General features: G+C 39.5%; 1 protein-coding gene across 3 annotated transcripts; it reads left to right on the forward strand.

Annotated features, from left to right (window-relative positions):
- The first annotated feature begins 1,619 nt into the window (after positions 1-1,619).
- LOC148375057 (tetratricopeptide repeat protein 39A) lies at positions 1,620-21,109 on the forward strand. Of its 3 annotated transcripts, none has more exons than XM_088343864.1 (18): positions 1,620-1,708; positions 6,964-7,071; positions 9,645-9,776; positions 10,025-10,080; positions 11,399-11,466; positions 11,559-11,623; positions 12,875-12,974; positions 13,044-13,109; positions 13,202-13,310; positions 13,417-13,484; positions 15,171-15,230; positions 16,631-16,792; positions 16,971-17,062; positions 18,725-18,845; positions 18,915-19,026; positions 19,089-19,203; positions 19,302-19,418; positions 20,619-21,109. In XM_088343864.1, exons 2-18 carry the CDS (start codon positions 6,977-6,979, stop codon positions 20,725-20,727), a joined length of 1,647 nt encoding a protein of 548 aa, XP_088199990.1. In that variant the 5' UTR covers positions 1,620-1,708; positions 6,964-6,976; the 3' UTR covers positions 20,728-21,109. The 3 variants fall into 3 exon arrangements, with proteins under 3 accessions (XP_088199990.1, XP_088199984.1, XP_088199997.1); XM_088343858.1 differs by lacking the exon at positions 1,620-1,708 and adding an exon at positions 1,845-2,240; XM_088343871.1 differs by lacking the exon at positions 1,620-1,708 and adding an exon at positions 2,243-2,345.
- Positions 21,110-23,012: the final 1,903 nt, after the last annotated feature.

The raw sequence follows: 23,012 nt of genomic DNA on the forward strand, positions 1-23,012 counted from the left end.
TGTGATTTCCAGAGGAAAACAGGCCTATTCCAATGCACTGTAGGAGCCTGTGGCTGCAAGCCGTTATAAACTGACCGTGGACGTTATTAGAAATGTCGGCATTTGAGGTGGCCGTCTCATATCTTGTAAGTTATCGTGGCAATCTGGTTTGGATATGCTTGAATGCCAAAATCTTTTGTACGTGTAAATAAGTGTTTGCTACAGATGCTTACTATAGACTGTAAGTATGCTACTACTGGTGCTTGCTTGTATCTGTTTTATAATAATAATTATAACAACAATAATAACAACACTATTATAAATGTACATTTTATGTAATATATGTATCCATCCATCCATTTCCTGCGCTGCTTATCCCCACTAGGATAGCGGGGGTGCTGGAGGCCATCCCAGCCATCTTCGAGTAGTGGTCAGGGGATACCCTGAACTGGTTGTGTAATATATATTGAATAATACATAAATATTATGTTAATAATAATATTAATACATTGATTGTCCTTAGGGCAGCACGACGGCGCGGTGGTTAGCGCGTGTGTGGCACAGTTCTGAGGTCATGGATTTAAATCCAGCTACCGACCTTCCTGTGCGGAGTTTGCATGTTCTCCCCGTGCTTGCGTGGGTTTCCTCCCGGCACTCTGGTTTCCTCCCACATTCCAAAAACATGCATGTCAGGTCAATTGGCCGGCAGTCAGGAAAGTTACCCTAGATGTGAAAATTGCAAGGACAAAATTGTCCCTAGGTGTGAATGGGCGAGCGAATTGTCTGTCCCTGTGTGCCCTGCGACTGGCTGGCAACCGGTTCAGGGTGTCCCCTGCCCACTACCCGAAGGTAGCTGGGACTGGCTCCAGCACCTCTGCGACCCTACTGAGGATAAGTGGTGCAGATAATGGATGGATGGATGGATGGATGGATGGATGATTGTCCTTCTCATCCATTATCTGCACCGCCCATGCAAACTCCACACAGGAGGTTCGATCTCATGACCTGTGCCGCACACGCGCTAACCACTGCGCCACTGTGCTGCCTTATCATTATATATATTTTATGGAAATCTGCAAGCCAAGGAATTAAAAATACTATCTCACCCAAAGAAAATCAAATTGTGGTAGCGGTGAAGTTCTGTATGTGGGAATTCAGACATTTTGTCTTTTTACCATCTATGGAATATGTAACTTGACAAAGTGGGCTGCACTTTACCATTATTTACCTTGATTGGCTATGTAAGCAAAAGTCTTGTTTGATTCATCGTCCGGTGTATCAGACGAGGATCCACGCTACTATTGTGACAGTTGCACTGCCCATAAGGCAAATACTTCAAACAGGGCACTACACTCATTTTAATACAAACACACCACTTTAATTGACCGCTTCACTCTCAGAAAATCTCAACCCAGTAAAAGAGAACGTTTTCTCCTTGGATCTACACGATTCAGACAGGTCAACCATTTTGACCTCAAAACGATATTTTTTTCCGAACGGAGATAATGTTTATTGACTAATGCAAATCACCCAGACCTTTTGATGAGAATGAGTTGTTATTTATGTATTTCATCAATTGACTAGGCTTAACACGTTCTCTGTCGCCAGTAGTCTTTGCACGAAACCCATTTCTGTTCCAATAGTTGGAACATGGACGAAAAAGAATGACACGCTATAGCGACACCCAAAGGCCAAAAGGAAACCGCATAAGCCACCATGGATGAACCAAGTAAGTACATTCGAAGAATATTTACTGCCAAACCATTTATGTGCCGTGACTATATTTTTGGAACGGTGCTAGGCCTTTGCCACAGAGTTGTGACCGCGCGACATCTGGCCAGCCGGTTGAACCGGACCACGTAGGACCGGTGACGTTTCCGTACACACACGACATTTAATTCTCATTTCTCGGCTCTCCTCCCACTTCTTTTTGTCCTTCCTCAATTTATTGCGTGCCGATGGAAGCAAAGGAGGAGTTAAGTCCGCAACTCTTTTCTTTCACACACTCACACAACGACGAATACCTGCACTCTTGACTCGAACCCATACAGACGACGCAAGAAACTGGCGAAATAAATGCCAACACTCAAACTGAGCTTCTGTTTAACTGACTTCGGTTTAAAACTGAACGTAAAGTGCTCAATGTGCCTTGTTTCGATCGCCTTTTTTGCTTGTTGTGCGTGAGAAGTGCACAGCTCCGAGCAGGTGTAGCAGCTGCTAAAGAACATGTCTAATGGAAAAGACGAAAATGCCTCTCAGAAGTGAGTACAACGCATTGAGAAGAGCGTAATATGACGGGGATTTAAACACAATACTCTTTTAGGGAGTTGTCTTGGGATTTAAAGTTAACTTCCTTTGCACAACAGGTGAGAGAAGACGTTGTTGTTGTTGTTTTTTTAAAGTGCTGTTTCCTGCATTTTAGTCTAACCCTTATTATGTGTTACCGTAATTTTTGCCATGAAACATTTTACATTAAATTGTTTGAAGTGTCTTTAAAAAAATGAAAGTATTCTATATTAAGCATATGTCAACAATAGTGTTGGGAACGTTACTTTAAAAAAGTAACTAGATATAGTTACTCCAAAGCTGTCAACCTCCACGGCTCCGGGCCTTTACCAAACTGTCGCATTTCCCCTTACAAAATACAAAATAATCTTACACCATATTTTTTTTCAAACGTGTTTATTTATGTAGTTTAACATGTTATATTGTACATGTGTTCCATACATATTGTTAATTAACATTTTGTGGTGAGATCTTGAGTTGCTCGACATGAATGAGGTTTATTATAAAAAAAAGTTCAAAAATTAAGTAGCTTGGACATTCATTGTAAAAGGAAAAATACATGGAAATATAATTAAGTAGAATAATACATTTTCTTATTCAAATTTTGAATTCATTTTCTGCATTAAATTATTGTTGGTAATATACCTATTGAAGGGATAACCACAAACCTGTCTTTTTTTCATTTTCTCCTTTTATACTTCCCTTTTTTCTTAACTTCTTTATACAACATAATATTTCGTAATATAATGCATCAAAGCAAGTGAGCCGTTTGAGAGCCTGATCTCTTTAATGAGTTGAGCCGAAAAAGCAGGTTCTCTAAAAAGAGACGGACTTCCTTTCACTGCATCAAACCACTCGCTTCGTTTGCAACGAAAAAAAACGATACAGCTATAGAGGCTTCCGCGGCGAACTCGTTTGACTTGATTGATTTGCCGTTTCGTGATAGTCGGTGAATACCGCATGGTACCCATAATTGACAAATTTGCATTTTTCCGTACAGATTTTCTTGTACGTCGTAAACGTCTTAAAATGCATAATGAACGTACTTTGTACGGCAAAACCGTACAGGTTGACAGGTATGTTACTCACTACTACTTCCAATAAATAACCGAGATACTAACAGAAATACTCTATAGCAAAGGGTACCAGTTACTAGAGAAAGTAACTTTTTCCGTTAACTTTAAAAATAAGTTCTTGTACGTCAAATAATTTTTCTGAGCAATATTTGGGACAGTTGAGTAGAGAAGAACAATCTGATATTGAACCTTGAAATATGTATTGCACCTCACCAGCAACAGATTTATCCTACACTTGAAGTGCAACAAATATAAACAGTAAAAAGATATAATTCAATAACAATCAGCAGGATACAATGTAAAGTGAGTTCAATAGAATACATTGAAAAAAAAAAGGAAATGAAAATAAACAAAAAGACAACAACAACAAAAAAAAGGAGATAAATACATTAACACTAGAAAAACACAGGAAATAAATGTAAAATATTCATAAATTTAAAAAAAAAATACAAAACAATTTTAACCTTTTGTATCCTCAACAAATTTAACGTCAACCCCCCCCAAAATGTATATTGACCAATCACGAGAGATAAAAAGGCGTCTCGGAGGGAACAGGCTAATGATTGGCGTCCTGCAGCCAAAGTAACGCACTGCTTTTGACCGTCAAATAATTAGTTAGATTCGTCGTTTCTGATAAAAATAATGCCGTTATGTAACAGTGTTATTTCAAACGTCGTTAGTCCCAAAACTGGTTAACAATGCCTAAATGAGTTCAAAGAACCATTTAAAAAAATTTCCACTGGACCTATCTGCTATTATCTTACTTTAAGCAAAGCTGTTCGGGCTGTTCAACACATTATGTAGGAGGAAAGGAGGGAGGGGCTTAAGTTGGAGAGTAACTTAATGCACAAAAGAAATGCATGTAGTTGCGCACGCAACAAAAGGTCCATGGCAGAAGGTTACAAAATCCGTAAAGTTATTCTAAAGGTCAACGGTAGGTAATTCTCTGTCCATGTAATGTAAGTAGCCATGTAGTCCTAATAATTTAAAATTATAGGACTAAAATTGGAATAAGAAAAATTCTGGAATTGTCACTGATGTCACGAGGTGAATAGTTTTTGTTTGTGACCAGGGCCGCACAAATGTTTTATTCAAAGGGACATTGTATGTTTTTTTAACACATAGAGAAGCATACCGCAAACATAAAGCAGAGTAATATTTGAAAATACAAGCATATTTGTACAACATCTTTCATCCGTATGAAGTTCAATAACTACCCAACGAGATTTGTGAATGACATTTTCCTCATCTTCTTATAATTAGAAGCTTTCTCTTTTGTCATTGATAACAACGCAGTGAACATTGTCTTCAACAAGACAATGGGCAGACAAGGGCAGCACGGCGGTGCAGTGGTTAGCGCTTGTGCGGAACAGTTCTGAGGTCAGGAAATTGAACCTCCTGTGTGGAGTTTGCATGTTCTCCCCGTGCTTGTGTGGGTTTCCTCCGGGGCACTCCGGTTTCCTCCCACATTCCAAAAACATGCATGTTAGTTTAATTGACCGGTCCGAATTGTCCCTAAGTGTGACTGAGCGAGTGAGTTGTCTGTCCCTGTGTGCCCTGCATACTGGCTGGCAACCAGTTCAGGGTGTCCCCTAACCACTGCTCGAAGATAGCTGGGATGGGCTCCAGCACCCCGCGGCCCTACTGAGGAAAAACAGTGCAGAAAATGGATGGATGGATGGAAGTTCAGACATGGCACTCCTTGATGAACACACTCTGAAGACTTTAAAAAAAAAAAAAAAAAAAAAAACGACAGGAAACTTCTAGGTATCGGTGCGCAACACCATCAGAGGACACATTGGACCCTACGAGGAACCGTTGTCGACTGTGCTCAGACAGAAACTTCAGTGGTATGGTCACATCACAAGATCATCAGGTCAAAGATAATTCTCCAAGGCACAGTTCAAGGGGGCAGAAGGGGAGGAAGACTGAAAAAGAACTGGCTCGACAACATTAAGGAATGGACTCATGTGGACTTTGCCATGACCCAAGAACAGGGCAGGGACGGTCAACAGTGGAGAAGGCTGTCCAGAGTTGCGTCCTTGATGGTGCCCCGACAACCCATGCGGACAAGGGATCCGTGAACCGTGATATTGCTTACCATTGCCCAAAAAGTCATAAATATTATTTTATAATTGTGTTTGTGTTGGGGGAAATTAATCATTTGCATCACAGCCGTACCTGGTTTGATTCTTGGGACTTCCTGCAGTGTGCAAACATGTTCTCGGGGCTTGTCGGTTCCTGGGAAATGTCCCGGGAAAGAATTGCCTGATGGAAGTATAAACATTGTGCAGAGCTGTGGCTGAGTGTGTGAATGGTTATTTGAGGTGCTGTCAAGGTTAAAGCTTTCAAACCTTAACTTTGGAGTTAAAGCTTTAAAGCCACTCCAGCTTCTGAGGTTATCACATTTCTATCTCTGTAGTTGAAGCTGTCATGTTTGACATCACTTATTTTTTTATTGTGTTGACAACTGACTGCTAAACAATCACTCTAGTGCAGTGTTTTTCAACAAGTGTGCCAGGGCACACTAGCGTGCCGTGAGACCTTGTCCAGTATGCCGCAAGGAACTGACCAATTTTATCTTTGTGAAAAAAGCATGCCGCTGTTCAGTATCTTTGATTTCGTCAGGTCATCAGCCGAGTAACTAACATACATCCTTATCAGTAGGTGACAGTAGATTCCATTTTTTCATTCCTTTTCTATACTAATAATTTGCTTTTGGGGTAGTATAGGGGGATGTATTTGATAACTTATATAATTTCAAATAAAAATAGTTCAAACTTTAGTAGACCCTCAAAATAGGGAGAAGAGATCACTGGGTTTTGAACTTACAAAGAAAACAGGGAAAGAAGCCTTCAAATAAGAAAGTCAACCTGTTTTAAAAGTCTGCATAGCCCTTTCTTTTTATTAGTTTTGGTTTTGCGATACGATCAATAATACATCAAATAATGCAAATGTATTTTTTATTGTTATTTTATTATTTTTCTAAAACAAAGAAATATGGCAGTAAAAAAATCCAGTATTTTTGTTATGTTTTTAAAAAACAAAAATTTCTAAATGACAGCAAAATATACACCAAAATGAATAATAACACATGTTATCTCCTGATCCACGATAACCGCAGAAGATGAAAAAAAAACCTATCCTTCAATTTAAGCAATATGATTATTTTAACTAAAAAAATAACAATAACATGAAACTAGTTCCTGGATTTATTTTTTAAACAAAGATTGTGTGCGATAACCGCAGAAGATGGAAAAAAAAAACTATCCTTCATTTTAAGCAATATGATTATTTTAACTAAAAAAACAAAAATAACAATAACATGAAACTAGTTCCTGGATTTATTTTTTAAACAAAGATTGTGTGCCTTGAGATTTTTTAATGAGAAAAAGCGTGACTTGGCTCAAAAAAGATTAAAAAACACTGCTCTAGTGTATGCTCCCTGTTTCTGTGAAAAGCTTCACAGTTCATTCACAAAAGGTATAAAAGATATATGGAGGGAAAGTTTTACATGGGCAAAAAGTGTGAACTTGTGAAGTGTTGTAAAAAGTAGTGTTCATCAAGGGCCCCACTAGATGTTCATAGTTCCTATTCATGTCTCATTCTTTGTGTATTTTAGTAACTCATCACATATGACCCTTGAAGAAAGCCTGGACGAGTGCATGGAGGCCCTGGATCTTTTCCTAAACAACCACTTCAATGAAAGTCTGGAGAGGCTGCGATCAAAGTAAAATAAAAAAACTTTTTGTGATGTTTTCTATTTGGCTTGGAAAAACATCATGTTAGCATAGGACAATATATTTACTTGCTAATGATTGTGAGAGTGAAGCGTTGCACCCTTTTTTCAGATGGCTTACAAATGTAACTCCGTTAAGTATTCTCCAGGATATTACGTGTTTGCTGAAGCTGACGCCCGAGGTCTGACTGTTTCAACACCCAAAGAACGCTTGCCCTGTTAAATAAACATGATGCAGATAGATAGTAGCAGTGGTGTGACACCTTTAAAAAAAGGACTGTTTATCTAAAGCGTGCTCAAGTAAAGTTTGACCGGCACCTAAGCTGAATCAGTACTTTTTGCCACGTTACCCTGAAGATAAGTGGTAGTTGGATGAATTTGACCACAAAATGATTAATTAAAGAGCATTTAAATTAGCTATAAGCCTGTTTTGGACTAAAATCCCGACAAATCTTCAAAGTTCTCTACCTATGATTTAAACCAGGGGTGCTCATTGTAGATCGCTATATATCTTTGGATTACTGGAGTAGTGCTGGTAGGTTGCAGGAAGGCTTTGAGTGCACTGTTTCTGTTGGGACACGTCGCAATCTAGCTTTCAAATGCAGCATCATAGCATAGACAATAACTTTGCTTGGCAGCAGTAGCAAACAGGATAATTCCAAATTTCGTCGTTGTTGGTTGTAATTTATTAAAATTATTTTTTGTAATTGTTCGATTATGTTGTAATAATTATTTAAATTGTAAAAAGCATGATGTAGGATTTTTTTTCAATATGCCGTGATAAAGAAAAAATAGAAAATAATGATTATCAAACTACTATTGAGGTATATGTTGGAATTTTGATTATTGACCACAAATTTGCCTAGTTTGAGTACATGATATTTCTTTTTTTTTTTTTTCTCGATTAATCGAACTGAACTACAGTAGCACAGTGATAGTTATTTCTTGCAAGAGCGTCATTGGACAAAAACGTTGGCAATTAAAAAACGACTAACTTGAATTGGTGTTTACTATTAAATGCCATATTTTATTTTGATTGAATATATTTGATTGACTTAAGCTTGCATTGAGAAGTCTTTTAAACTTTCAATCACGCTAATAAGGACACTTTTTGTTAAATGCTATACTGCTCTTAAATCTCCATTTTCGATTTGGTCATTTTGTAAGTAGCTCACATGCTGAAAAAGTGTGAGCATCCCTGTATAGTGCGAATGACACTAAAAAAACAGAGCAAACTTAATTTACATAAAGAAGCTAACAATAATTGAGGCTAATGCTGTTAGCCAAAAGGGGCAGTCAGGTGGCTAAATAATGGCTGCAGAGGAAAAAGGAAAACAAGGCCAGTGAAAGTTTCTGCCAAAACAAAGAATATGACAAGCAGCCAATGCCTGTATCACGGATTTTGACAACGATTACCTCCAGGGCCTAGCTGTTGAAAATAAATGGCTATTAAGACAGTGACAGAAGTTTCAATGTGGCATGCTAATTTTGCAAAACTGTCTTTGCGGCATCTGTAGTTAGAAGATCATGGCAAAACATGTCAATCTCCTGTCAAGGTGTCTCAAGCCATGTAATCTAATTACAAATATCTACACTTACGATTATTTCGAAATAATGCAGGTTTATGTAATAGTACATGTGTTCTTATCACCTGTAAGCAAAGTGAGAATGGGGATGTTTTTGTTTGGGATCTAAGTATTCATATATATACCACGTTTTTTCACTGGCAGTCAGGGAAGTTGCCCTAGATGTGAAAAATGCAAAGAGGAAAAAAGCAGACTCAACACTTTTGGTTTTGTTGACTTAGCATTTTTCCATCAAAAAAGCAAGACGATGACTGAACAGCTGTATTTCAACTTGCAGTTTCCAGTTTGCTTTTTTTTTTCTCCTTGGATTCTTTGCATCTTGAGGTAAATCTTTTCCCAAAGAATAGATATCTCGACAGTTACATATTTGGGCTGTTTGTGCCCCCATTTCAAGATTTTAGTCTTCATCTGGACTCAGTCTTACTTTCTCATGTGCCCAATGACCCTGCCAAAAAAGGGAAATGCCACCAAAAATGGTTTAGCGTCTCGATCCTGGTAATGCTGTAATGGTCAGCAGCTATTCTATTTGGTTATTGATTCAATCTATGATCAATTTAATGTTTTTTTAAGAAATATGTATTTTAACATCATAAAGTGTAACTATGTATCTATCCACAAGAACCCAAGGTGCTGCTAATGTAACAAACACATTAAACTCTCCAGTCTAATTGGATCTTTTGCTGCATTTAAAAATGGTTATACTTTTCCATTTGAATTTTTCCATTTATGATCTCAAAATGTTTTTAGCCGAATGCAAACTACGGATATGGCTGACTCCAATCAAATATTTGCTTGTGCACTTCATTAGCTACGATTCTGGCAGTGGAAAACCCAACAACGTCTTTAATCCCATATTAAACACTGGTTTGAAAAGAGAAATAAACAGGCAAAAATAACAGCATCTGCCCATTTCTTCTCTAGGGTACTTGATATGATGCTAACGTTTCTCTTCTGTTTATGATTGTGTTTCCAACATAGAGTGGCTGAGAGTATGTACCATGCGCTCATCTACGCCACCATTCTTGAAATGCAGGCTATGATGACGTTCCAACATGAGGACATTTGCAGTGCTGGAGCTACCATGAAGAGTGCTCAGGATCTCTGTCAGAGGTATGTTTAGATGCAACAATTAGTGCTTGTTCCTTCTTGAAAATCCATTTCATAAACTTGTTTGTCGTTGTAAATGTATTCAAGCGTCTTTATGATCCTGTCATCTGAGCTATAAACATACCATTTCCTTTAATCGCCCCAATATAAACATAATTATTTCAACCACGTTACTGCTTATCATGTCATGCCGAATTCTTGTGTGTAACTAGTATTGGCCATGTTAAACACTTATGTTACTCCACTTCCAGGTTTCGCCGTAAATCTCCCAATTTAGGGAAGCTAACAGGGGAGCCACTCACTGAAGGTAAACTTAAACTATTTAGTATTAAATTATGTTTTCAATTTTAAAGGGAATTCATTCCAATCAATGTTTTGGTACTGTTTAAAAAAAAAACACACAATTTCCAGAAATCTGAATTGCTATATACTTTTTAAAAAAGGGTAGAACATACTCATATTCTTGTATATGTTAGAACCAGAACAGGGGGAGGTCCTAGATGCGTAAAGTTTCTCACACAAGCTTTCTTTTACGGGAATGGGGCAGTCATGCACCTTAACACAAACGCCAGTGATTCGGTGATCGCTGGGCGGAAGAAGTAAGGCAGAAGTCTGGCGTGGAACAACAGGACACCAGAGGCAGACGAGATGGATACCAGTTACACGAGCAGATACCAGACAAATGGGGTTCATACCGGACACGACGGGACAGACAGGAGTGATATCAGATACAGGAGATAGATATCAGACAGGACAAGACAGATTTGATCGATACCAGAGACTGGAGTTCGATATCAAATAGGACGAGATAGACGGGGACGATACCCGAGACTGGAGTCAAATATCAAACTGGGCGAGAAAGACGGGATCGATACCAGACAGGGTACACAAGCAGGATACCAGTCAGAGTCAAAAAACACGTCTTGTGGGTGCAGAGGTTCTTTGACGGACTGACAAAGGGTGAGTGAGAGCACTGAGCTTAAATAGGAGGGATTCCAATCAGTCAACAAGCCGTAGCTGCTGCAAAACGGGCGGGGTCAATTGGGGGCAATGGGCAACCATGACAGTATATTCCTTTAAAGTGGAAAAGTCCACATTATCAACTTAATTCTTGCTTTATAAAATTTGGTGTGAACTGCAAAAAGTTCTTTAAAAAATATCTAAAAAGTAAAAAATAATCAAGAGTAAAATGTTTTTGTTGCACTGGCATTTAAATTATTCTCCCTCATGTCTTATTTTAATTTTCATTTTAGGAATTGTTAATTTTAGGTGAATTATGAAACACGTCAATTCAATATTTGTATTTTATGCTTCTAACTAAAAAGTAAATAAAATAAGGTAAATTGATGAAAAGCAGACAAAAAGTTGGGTAATAGTTTTTCTTTTGACAGAGGTTGAATTAAATATTGTGTTTGTTTTACGTTTCTTTTTTTTTCTCTGTTCATCCAAAGACAGGTTTATAAATAATTCAAAATCAACTACTTGACTTTACAATTGAGAAAAACAGAAAGGAAAAATATGGACAACGGGAAAAAAGCTGAAGCTGATTTTGGTCGCATCCCTTTGACAGTTTAAACACAGTAATCTATTTTTATTTGGTTGAATTTTGTTTCATGCATGTGCAGAACAACTCCATGCTGAAGTCTGTTATGCCGAATGCCAACTCCAAAGAGCTGCTCTCACCTTTCTACAGGTAAAGCCGGAATATTTAATTGTGTCAGGTTTTATCCCGTGTAGTACAACACACCGTAGTTCGTAATGACAACACACGATTTTTCTTCGTAGGATGAGAATATGGTGAGTTTTATCAAAGGGGGAATCAAAGTACGAAACAGTTACCTGATATACAAGTAAGTATTTTAACACAAGCAGTAAAAATAATATGATGTTATATGCAGGCTGTAAATGGCTCTATGAATTCTGATCCATCTACCCTGGTCATATCCCTCGAGAGGGGTGACCGATAGAAAGACAAACACATACAAAAACAAAAAAAATAAAAAAAGGGAAAAGTAGCAAAAAACACACACAAACATTTTTGGACCATGGCCAACCCAAATGCCCAAACACCCAAACAAGTCAAGCACCTCGGCACCCAAATTGATCATGCTTTCGTCCCTCCAGATGAAACGGGACACAAGAAAGCGGCCATGTCACTTGGGTCAGGGTGACACAAAACACTCTTCTGTTCAGCAGCAGGGCCCGACAGCTTTCACTGGTTTACCCCTGCCGCATCATACATGTGTCCTGTTCTAAACATCCCACTATCAATTTACAACACCTCTTCACTCATTCCTATCACCTACAAGAGGTCGAACTTCCATTATACTTAGACCACTTACCTGCAGTGCACTCATAACACCATTCATCCACGTCAATCGCGGCCTTCCTCTTGGTCTCCTTCCATTGACTTCTGCTCTGTAGATCCTCTTCAACATTCGCTCCTCATCCATCCTCTCCATATGTCCAAACCAACCAAGTACTCTCTTATCCACACGGTTGCTCAATTCCACTACTACTCCAGTTCTGTCTCTCACAGTTTCATTTCTCAATCTATCTAATCTTGTCACTCCTAACATACTCCTCAAACAATCACACTATCATAGAGTCCCCTCTTAACATCCATACTCATGCTCTTGTTGCTTATCACCCTCCTCAGAGCACCCAAAACCTTGCTTCCTTGATTCACTCTGTGCAATACCTCACACTCCATTCTACCAACTGCAGCCACATCGCAACCAAAGTACCTAAAACTTCTTCCAGCACCTGTCCATGCAACCTTATTTCTAATGCCATGCTCACTCCATCACGTGAACACTTCATCACCTTACTCTTCTCAACATTCACACGTAACGTACGCCTATCACACACTCTTCCAAATTCCATTACCAACCCTCTCAATGTTTCCTCAGAATCAGCCTCAAGCGCTGTGTCATCTGCAAACTACAACTGACTTAGAATTCTGACCGAAATTCATTAATTTGTATAAATCAGAAAGTAAAGGAAAGGAGGTTACAAAAATGTTTGAACAAGTTGTCTGCCAACATAACACTCTGCCGCCTAGGGCCCTTTTTAAAAATATTATTGCCTTTCCCTTCCAGAGACTTGCATGCCTATGTAAAATCCCAAAACTGTTCCAAAGGATCAAGCCACAGTCACTTGGAGGGAGGAATTTCTTTTGGAATAGGAGCCTTTAATTTGGTATGATATCACTATCCCTCGATCTTTTGTGCGTATTTGAAGCTTACTTTAGTTTCCAACTTTTGTTAGACACTTTCTTTATTCCCGCCACGAATACTGAAAGTATTAGAGTTTGCTGGTTTCTCAGGAGACAAGGTATGTTACAGCCTGAGGTGGCACATCCTTCAGCTCTCATTTTCATGATTATGAATTTATATACAGCTATCCCATGCCAATACCTGTTTAAGGACTACGGTTTGTCGCTGCTCGATGTTGGTGCGACAGCCTTGAACCTGCGCTCCATGCTGTGTGCTCTGCTTCTTCTGTGTTACTACACCTTTCTCACCTTTATATTAGGTATGGCTTTGCATCATACAGTGTTCGCTCTTTAAACAGTTTTTCTGAGCACTATCACTTATCATGTTTGATCTGTAGGAGGTTTCTTTCTCTCTCTTCCTACTAGGAACAGGTGAGGGGCATGTTGACGAGGCTGAAAGATTGCTGAAAATATTCCGGCTCCGATATCCCCGGGTGAGTGGGCTCAGAATCTTTAAGGGTTTTACAGAAGACACAGAAGAAATAAACACGTTTTTGGTTTGTTGTGATTAATTATACTATTGATTATAATTACCTTTTTTCACTTCCAATCCAGTACATAAACTAAATGCAGTAATGCTTTGTTTTGCGTTCCCAAAAAGTCCTGAGACAGTCAAAATCCGCCAAGTAGAAACATTTATTTATTTATTAAATACCAGTAACAAACAATATTTATGACTGTAACAAAATAATAACTGTAGATCTAAAAATAAAATACCCAGAACAGAATTCCTGTTGAATAAATGAATGTTTTTTATTGTCATTATACAATAGTACAACGAAATCTGAAAGCTTCTCCTTTCAGTGTAAGGAAAAGGATGTAGAGAGTGGCTGGCAAGCTGCACGCTAGCATCAGGGATCCTCGGGTTGAGCCAGGTTTGATTAAAATAAAACTGTCATGAATGTAGCGTGTTCCCATGAGTTGTAGCTTCAGGTCATGCATTTCATGGGTAATTGATCTGGCGCTGGTGAGACACAGGCTTGGCAGGAGTGGCTAATGACAGTTTTTACATAGCTGCAGCAGTAGGTCGGACCTGTGGCTCCCCATCTTTTTTGCTGATGGTTATCAGCATTTGTTTGAACTCTTCGGACTTTCCTCAGAGTATAATTGATAAATTCACTTTCAATGAAACAGGCTGCTAAAATACTAGCTGTAATCAGGCTTCACATTTTGTTTTGGTGGACACATTGTTTTGTCCGCCCGCTTGGCTGATGCATGCTGTCAGTCAGCATACACTCCCAATCGAGTCGCTCACATAGTCACACCCGTCCAACACACACACACACACACACAACCCTCTCGGACCTGCCCCCATGATAGCATTTGTTGTGTGTTGTCTGCTGTAAAACACAATGCACAATGGAAATCCGCTAAGTATCGAAGCTGTGAAAAGTAAATTGCGATACGTTTTGTATGGTATTTTCTTACAAACTGGTTACTTAATCAATTGGAGGCAATTGATTTCAAAGGTGCCACGTGAGTGTTTGGCAACTAGTGCATGTCGAACCTTGCTCACTGGCCAAAGTCGGCTAGGATGAGGTCCACAACCCTGCGACCCTAGTGAGGATAAGTGGCTGAAAAATGAATGAAATAGAGATTTCAAAGGTTGCTCCCTTATGCAATTTTACAAGTCCCTCCGTAGTGACAACTAGTAAGTATTACTATTATTTAAACCATGACCTTTTAAACCACAATTAACGGTCAAATTGGTAATAAATCCATGGCCAAATCAGGCTGAGATTTTTGTCTATTTCGTTTTTCCTCCTAAACTGAGATATTGAGAAGAATTACCAGAATTCCTCATTTGAGACCCTCCAGACCCTGATTCAAGTTCCTTTTAGCGTCATTACATGATTTCACCATTTCTTTTTATTTCGCGAACTGTTGAACCGCGCAAACAGGAGAAATATTTTATTGTTCCACCCGCTGCTAAATGCTGGCCCACCCCATAGAGCAAACTAGACAGTATTAGCATACTGCGGTTTAAAGGGGCCACAGAGAAACAACAATTGTCATCGAGTACAGTACTTCTTGCAGACTAAAATTAAACTGCAGGGAATTAGCCAGAGGATAATTAACCATAAAACAATGATAAATAAACATTTCATTTTTTTACACAGGGAGCGATTTTCCTCTTCTTTGCTGGCAGGACTGAGGAGATGAAGGGAAACATCGATGAGGTGTGGTACTCTTTCTAATCGTCTTATAGTAGAGTGCCAAAGAGCCCGACGTGGTTAGGCTCATCATAGTTTTAGGCACATACAATTAAATCATTTTTTTATTCCATTAAACAGAAAAAGTGGTTGGTAGTTAGCTTGTTTGTCTCACAGTTCTAAGGTTCTCGATTCCAGTGTGTATTGCTTTCCCAAATGCATCCCCGAAATGTACATGTTGGTAGCGTCTCGCACAAATACTTTTAAGGATCGTCAACCAGATGGGAGTGAACCTCATAGTGCACTCAAGGATGGCTAGCACTACTTACATGATTCTTGTAACTCTTCTGTAGTGACTGATAGTAACAGGACTATTAAAAAGTACACCCCCTACAAAGATTTTGATAATATAAGCAATATTAGCAGCACCTGTCAAGGTCAGGCTGCTTCCTTGCTCAGTTTAGCATTGCCAACACCCGTGAGTGTGAACCTCTTTGTGGCTGCATTATGAATACTAGTTAGGTATTGTAACATGTTCTGTTGAAGACTCAGTCTGCAGACATAAATGGTTTTATGATGTGATTTCAGTTCTTAAGGTGAGTTGTACATATGTTAAAGGTGGGGTGTGTCGTTTTAAGGGGCCTTAAAAAGTTGAAAGTTAAATATTGTCTCTAGTAAGTATGTGTAACATTGCCCATCTAAGTTCAAAAAGTCAAGTCATCTTTATTTGTATAGCCCTTAATCAGAGCAACTCTCAAAGGGCTGTACAGAGTAGTATTACACCATCTGATCTAAAACCTACACGAGGGCAAGTAAAAACTCAAAACCTCAGCATGAGGAAATTAAGAAACCTTGAGAAGGGACCGCACATTAGGTAATCCACCTCCAGGATGACCAGGATGCAATGGATGTTGCAAGGTCATCAACAAACAATACACAGTTATCGTTAAAATGAAATGTAGATAATTCATATTCCTAGATTTAATGCTCTTATGTTTTATTTTCCATTGAACCCTCTGATTTTCTCCTACCTTGAGCAGCACTGTTTGGGGAAGAACAGATTACGTTTGTGTAATGGGGGCAGGGAGAGTGCTGCAGAGTGACATCCTGCTCGTCCCTGCAGGTTTTTATTTACATTTGTCATTGTAGCATAAAAATGGTGAGAGTAAGAAAAAGCCTGCCTCAACTACAGTCCAAATGCTAACCCATACCCCAAGAAAGATGGAAATTCGAGCGCTTCTACGAAATGCTCGTACTTGCACGTGTGTCATGAATGAGCTGATTAAGGCTGGAATAATTTCACAAACCAGGAGATGGTGGCAGAGAGTAACAATGTTGCAAATTCCCTAAAGCTCCTTTAAGTTAAGCAAAAATCTTAATAAAGTACGCCTCATATGTTCTTATAATTTGTCCTACTGTTTCACCAGGCGGTGGCACTATTTGAGGATGGCTGCAAGGCCCAGCAAGCATGGAAGCAGTTCCATCACATGTGCTACTGGGAGCTGATGTGGTGCTTCACATACAAACAAGCATGGAAGATGGCCTATTTTTATGCAGACCTCCTGAGCAAGGAAAGCCGCTGGTCGAAGGTCCAAATTGGAGAATAAGCCAATTCTTGTTTTCTTCTTATGCTAATGTACCTGATGGATAACTATGGAAATGCGAACTGGTTTTGAACACACTACTCATACATACTCATTTTACTTGGCAAATCTTGAATATTTCAAGAAAATGACATGGCTCGAAAATAAAATTTGTTTCTTCCAGGCTATGTACATCTACATGAAAGCTGCTTGTCTCAGCATGTTGCCCAAAGAAGAGGAACGCCCTTTCGGAGAGGATGAAGTGGAACTCTTTAGGTAAATGATTTAAAACATATTGAATGAATACGATTTATTTTGTAACATTTTTTCCAGTTTTTCTTCAATGGATTTTCATATTTCCACAAAAATTAGGCTTGCTAATTATGATCAAAGTAAAATTGTAAGAAAAAAAAGGGGGGGGATAGTGCGATGTTTGGACGCGTTTTAAGGGATGGGCAGGGCACCTGTATGATGCGGCAGGGATAAACCAGTGAAGGCTGTCGGGCCTTGTTGTTGAACAGAAGAGTGTGTTGCGTCACCCTGACCCGAGTGACATGGCCAATATCTTGTGTCCCGTTTCATCTGGAGGGACGAAAGCATGACCAACTTGGGTGCCGAGGTGCTTAACTTGTTTGGGTGTTTGGGCATGGTCCAAAAATTTGTTTGTGTGTTTTTTGCTACTTTTTTCCTTTTTGTGTGTGTGCACGTGTTTGTCTTGCTGTCGGTCACCCCTCTCAAGCGATATGACCAGAGTAGATAGATAGATAGTGAATCTAGGAAGCAAGGGTTTGGGTGCTCTGGCGGAGAGTGATGAGCAACAAGAGTATGAGTAGATGTTAAGAGGGGACTGTATGAGAGTATGATTGTGCCGACTGTGTTTGTATGGTGCAGAGACTTGGAGCCTGAACGCAGACTTGAGAAGGAAATTAAATGTTTTTGAGATGAAGTGTTTGAGGAGTATGTTAGGAGTGACAAGATTGGATAGATTGAGGAATGAAATTGTGAGAGACAGAACTGGAGTAGTCATGGAATTGAGGGCTGCGTGATGCAGAGTACTCAGTTGGTTTGGACACATGGAGAGGATAAATGAGGAGCAAATGTTGAAGAGGATCTACAGAGCAGAAGTCAATGGAAGGAGACAAAGAGGAAGTCCGCGATTGGCGTGGATGGATGGTGATATGAGTGCACTGCAGGAAAGAGGTCTTAATATAATGGAAGCTAGAGCTCTTGTTGGTGATAGGGAGGAGTGGAGAGGTGTTGTAAAAGGATAGTGGGATGTTTTGACACGTTCTAAGGGATGGGCAGGGCACCTGTATGATGCGGCAGGGGTAAACCAGTGAAAGCTGTCGGGCCCTGCTGTTGAGCAGAAGAGTATGTTGTGTCACCCTGACCTGAGTGACATGGTCGCTTTCTCGTGTCCCACTTCATCTGGAGGGACGGAAACGTAACCAACTTAGGTGCTGAGGTGCTTAACTTGTTTGGGTGTTTGGAAATTTGGGTTGGCCATGGTCCAAAAATCTTTTTGTGTGTTTTTTGCTACTTTTTCCCTTTTTTTTCTTTTTGTGTATGTGTTTGTCTTGGTGTCGGTCACCCCTCTCAAGGAATATGACCAGGGTAGATAGATTCAATAACACGAACCTTTTTAAATACTACAATGCACTTGACTATTATTTTGACTCTCATTTTGTAAGAAGCTCACATACATTATATAGCTATAGTTGTGTATAGGTAAAGTGTTTTGTTTCTACATGTAAATGTATTGCTACACAATTAGGGGTTCATGTATCCGATTGTCAAAATGTATGTAGGTGGATAACAAAATGTATGCAATCATATTGAAATGAGTCCATTAGTATAGGGGCAACAAGCAAGGGCTTTTAGCACTTTGGACCAGCTATGCTGAATGCCATTAAACCCTTTTCTTCCATATTATTTTAGAAAAGTGCCTGTCTTTAAGCAGAAGATAGCAGGGAAGTCTCCCCCCACTGAGAAATTTGCTATTCACAAAGCTCGCCGCTACCAAGCCCAGTGCCCAGTCAGGCTAGCAGTGCCAGTGCTGGTAAGTCTTCAGAAACAGATCCTGGAAAAAAAGCCAAAAATTTACTTTACATGAATCATTTGATTCCAGGAGATGATGTACATGTGGAATGGTTTTAGCATGATCAAAAAGCGACCTGAACTGACTGAAGGCATGATGCAGACTCTGGTGGAGGCTGAGCGCAACCTGTTGGAGTCTCCAGGTCCTCAGACGTGCTGACTTAAAGCGCAACACAAAGTTGACATTTGTCTTGTCTATCTGCAGATAATGAATATTCACTGGATGACCGTTGTGTAATCCACCTGCTGAAGGGAATGTGTTTGAAAAACCAGGGTCTCCTCCAGGGCGCTGAAGAATGCTTTCATAAGATTAATTCTTGGTGAATTTCTACATTTTGGCACTTGGGGACAATGCTGCTGAAAACTTCAGTCGTATGAATGTTAGGAGCACAATCATGGGCTTTTTTTATTTCTGTAGTGAGAAGAAGCTCAAGTTCGATCACTACCTCATTCCCAACTCCATGGTGGAGCTCAGTTTCCTCTATATTGAACAAGGCCGAGGGGATGAAGCCATCAAACTACTCCATAAAGCCAAGTATGTTACTTCTATTGAATTAAACTAGGTCATAGACAACACCACATGCGCCGTGGGTTGTTTGATAGATAGATTGATAGATAGATGGATAGATACTTTATTCAGTTTGGGTTCCGGGTGCGTAGAATGAAAAATAAATTGCCTTGTTTTTTGCTTATACTGTGTATATCTGTGTATACACGAAATTTTGCTACCCAAAACAAAACTCATAGTTTGGGTGCGCATAATACACAAGGTTTAACCACATTTGAGCAGTTGAAAAGTATCGCTAACCACATTTGCTCAGCATTGGATGCAACAGGAATCTAACCTAAATTGCAGTGGTGAGAGTGCTGATTAGATTAGATTTTAATCCCACCGTGACATTATTTTTACTCAGAGTGCCACGTTGTACAAGTGTAGAGTGAAGTAGATAATTGAGGGACACAAGCCTAATTTCACAAAGTCAACTTGTGAGCGCCCTAGCTTCTCCTTGTACCATTTTCTTGAGGAATCCTTCCCTTGCTCTCATCATTGGGGCGGCAGTAGCTCGGGAGGTAGAGCGCTCGTCTTGGGATCAAGGGATCCCAGTTCGAATCCGTGTTACATGTCGAAGTGTCCTTGGGTAAAACACTGAACCCCTAATACCCCCAATAAGCAGGTTAGCGCTTTACATGGCTGCAAGGCCGCTATTGGGAAATGTGGAGCACATTGTAAAGCGCTTTGGGAAGTCATTGTCTTGAAAAGCGCTATATAAATGCAGATCATTTCATGTCATCAAATTGGAAGGGGGAAAAGATGATGTGTTGGTTGGGAAAACAAGGAAGTAATGGGATTTGGCCTTGGTTTAATTATGGGTTTTTGTTATAAAAACGACTCTCACTCATAGATGTGCAAGATTTTTTAGAGACTTAAATGATAGTTTGATTAATTCCAGAGCTGATTCCCAAAAAGCGGTTTGGGTTTCCTCTTAGTTTTCTACAGGTCCGCATGTTACCAGCAGAGGGCAGTCTATACCTTTAAAATGCGTACCATTACGGAACACGAAGCAGTTATGTCACATAGACAAATTAACATTTTGTCACATTACCAAAACTGCATTAAAGGATGAATACAGCGTTGATTTATTGGTATTCCAATAGTAAATGCCATAAATGTTATCTGATCATTTCCATTTTCTTGCAGCCCTGGACTAACAAGTTTGTTTGTTTTTAATTGTAGACACAACTATAAAGAATACTCTATGGAATCCCGTACGCAGTTCAGGATACATGCTGCTCTGGCCAAACTGAAAACTGGATCTATTGACACGGACCAAAGTCCTACATAAGGAGACAGGTTTTATTCTTATCGTCTGCAGCCACTGTGTACCAGTTTACCCAAGGCTTGGATTTATATTCTGATGCATTGCTATGAAGTAAACGCAGGGTACCCTATATATTCAGGGTTTTTTTTTTTTGGTAAAGGAATGACCCTCCTGGTATTATACGCAAGAAAAGTGTTACATACTTTTGAATATAAGTTTTATAAAAGCAAACAACTTTGTGTATAAAAAGACTTCATTTTATGCACCATATTTACATGGCCTTCTTAATGGTTGAATAAAGTCCCTTTTAATTGGCATACCGTACTATATCTGCTTTATGTCTAATTTGTTACAACGTTTTCACAATGTTGATGTCAATGACAATAAAGACATTTCACTCACGTAATCTGAACTCGATGTGTTCTAGTCTCAAATGGTATAAAAAACTTAAAATCAGTGTTAAGTGATCACTGACATTGAAAATGTATTTTATTTCCCATTTCTATCCATCTAGCTACAGTGAAAAAAAGTATTTGAACACCCTGCTATTTTGCTATTTCCCCTACTTAGAAATCATGGAGGGGTCTAAAATTTTCATCGTAGGTGCATGTCCACTGTTAAGGAGATAAACTAAAAAGAACAATCCAGAAATCACGACGCATGATTTTTTAACGATTTATTTGTGTGATACAGCTGCAAAAAAGTATTTGAACACCCTAGAAAATGAATGGTAATATTTGGTACAGTAGCCTTTGTTTGATATTACAGAAGTCAAACCAGGTTTGCACACACTGCAGGAGGGATCTTGGCCCACTCCTCCACACAGATTTTCTCTAGATCAGTAAGGTTTCTAGGCTGTCACTTATTTGACACGGATTTTGAACTCCTTCCAAAGATTTTTGATTGAGTTCAGGTCTAGAGACTGGCTGGGCCATGCTAGAACCTTGGTATGCTTATCACGGAGCCACTCCTTGGTTTTCCTGGCTGTGTACTTCGGGTCGTTGTTGTGTTGGAAGACCCAGCTACGTCCCATCTTTAATGCTCTGACTGAGGGAAGGTTGTTCCTCAAAATCTCACAATACATGGCCCCACTCATCCTTGTCCCATGTGCAGAAAAACACCCCCAAAGCATGCCATTACCACTCCCATGCATGTAGGGATAGTGTTCTTGGAATGTACATTTCATTCTTCTACCTTCATACACTATTTGTGCAATTATGACCAAAACGTTCCATTTTGGTCTCATCTGACCACAAAACTTTCTCCTGACTCCTCTGTATCATTTTAAATGGTCATATGCAAACTTAAGACCGGCCTTTACATGTGCTGGTTTAAGCAGGGTAACCTTTTGTGCCATGCATGATTTTGTCTTAGTGTTACCTACAGTAACCTTGGAAACGGTGGTCCCAGCTCTTTTCAGGTCATTGACCAACTCCTGTCGTGTAGTTCCAAGCTGATTCCTCACCTTACTTAGAATCACTGAGACCCCACAAGGTGATATCTTGCACGGGGCTCCACTGCGATTAAGATTGACCGTCAAGTTTTAACTACTTCCATTTTCGAATGATTGCTCTAACAGTGAACCTTTTTTCACCAAGCTGCTTGGCAATTAGTCCATACCCCTTTCCGGCCTTGCAGAGGTGTACAATTTTGTCTCTGGTGTCTTTGGACAGCTCTTTGGTCTTCGCCATGTTACAAGTTAAAGTTTTACTGATTGTATGGGGTGGACAGGTGTCTTTATGCAGCTATCAGGTGCATCTGATTCAGGATGATACATCCAGAGCAGGTGGACTTCTAATGAGCAGACTAACAGGTCTTTCAGGGGTAAAATTCTAGATGATTCACGGGTGTTTAAATGCTTATTTGCAACTGTATAAAACAAATACATTGTTAAAAAATTATGCGTTGTGATTTCTGGATTTTTTAATTTTAGTTTCTCTCTCTAATAGCGGACATGAACTTGAAAATTTAAGACCCCTCCATGATTTTTAAGTGGGAGAAATAGCAAATTAGCCAGGTGTTCAAATACTTATTTTCTTTACTGTATATGCCGAATCCATATACCCCTAGTAGGAGTCAAGAACACACAACCTGCTTCGCTTTTCCCAACCTGACACCAAACATTAAGCCCACGGCACATCAAGGGGTGAGTTGCTGTGCCGGCAAGCATTCGCCAGCAGAGGCCCAACAGCACGCACTAGTTTACCATTTATATACGGGAAACATAAAACCTTGGGGGTTAGTTTACTCCTGTATATGCCTTGCTTGGATGCAGCATACATCCAAGTTTTCAGGTCTACCAACAGCTA

The sequence above is a fragment of the Urocampus carinirostris genome, chromosome 1, assembly GCF_059441175.1.
Source record: "Urocampus carinirostris isolate Australia breed hairy pipefish chromosome 1, RoL_Ucar_1.0, whole genome shotgun sequence".
Taxonomy (NCBI): Eukaryota; Metazoa; Chordata; class Actinopteri; order Syngnathiformes; family Syngnathidae; genus Urocampus; species Urocampus carinirostris.

What these genes read in the sequence shown, in the direction of transcription:
- LOC148375057 (XM_088343858.1), top strand. Translation starts at nt 2,206, where the DNA reads ATGTCTAATGGAAAAGACGAAAATGCCTCTCAGAA. An exon ending in CTGCTCTCACCTTTCTACAG is followed by an intron (nt 11,467 to 11,558) that starts GTAAAGCCGGAA and finishes TTTTCTTCGTAG; the next exon opens with GATGAGAATATGGTGAGTTT. An exon ending in AAACTACTCCATAAAGCCAA is followed by an intron (nt 19,419 to 20,618) that starts GTATGTTACTTC and finishes TTTTAATTGTAG; the next exon opens with ACACAACTATAAAGAATACT.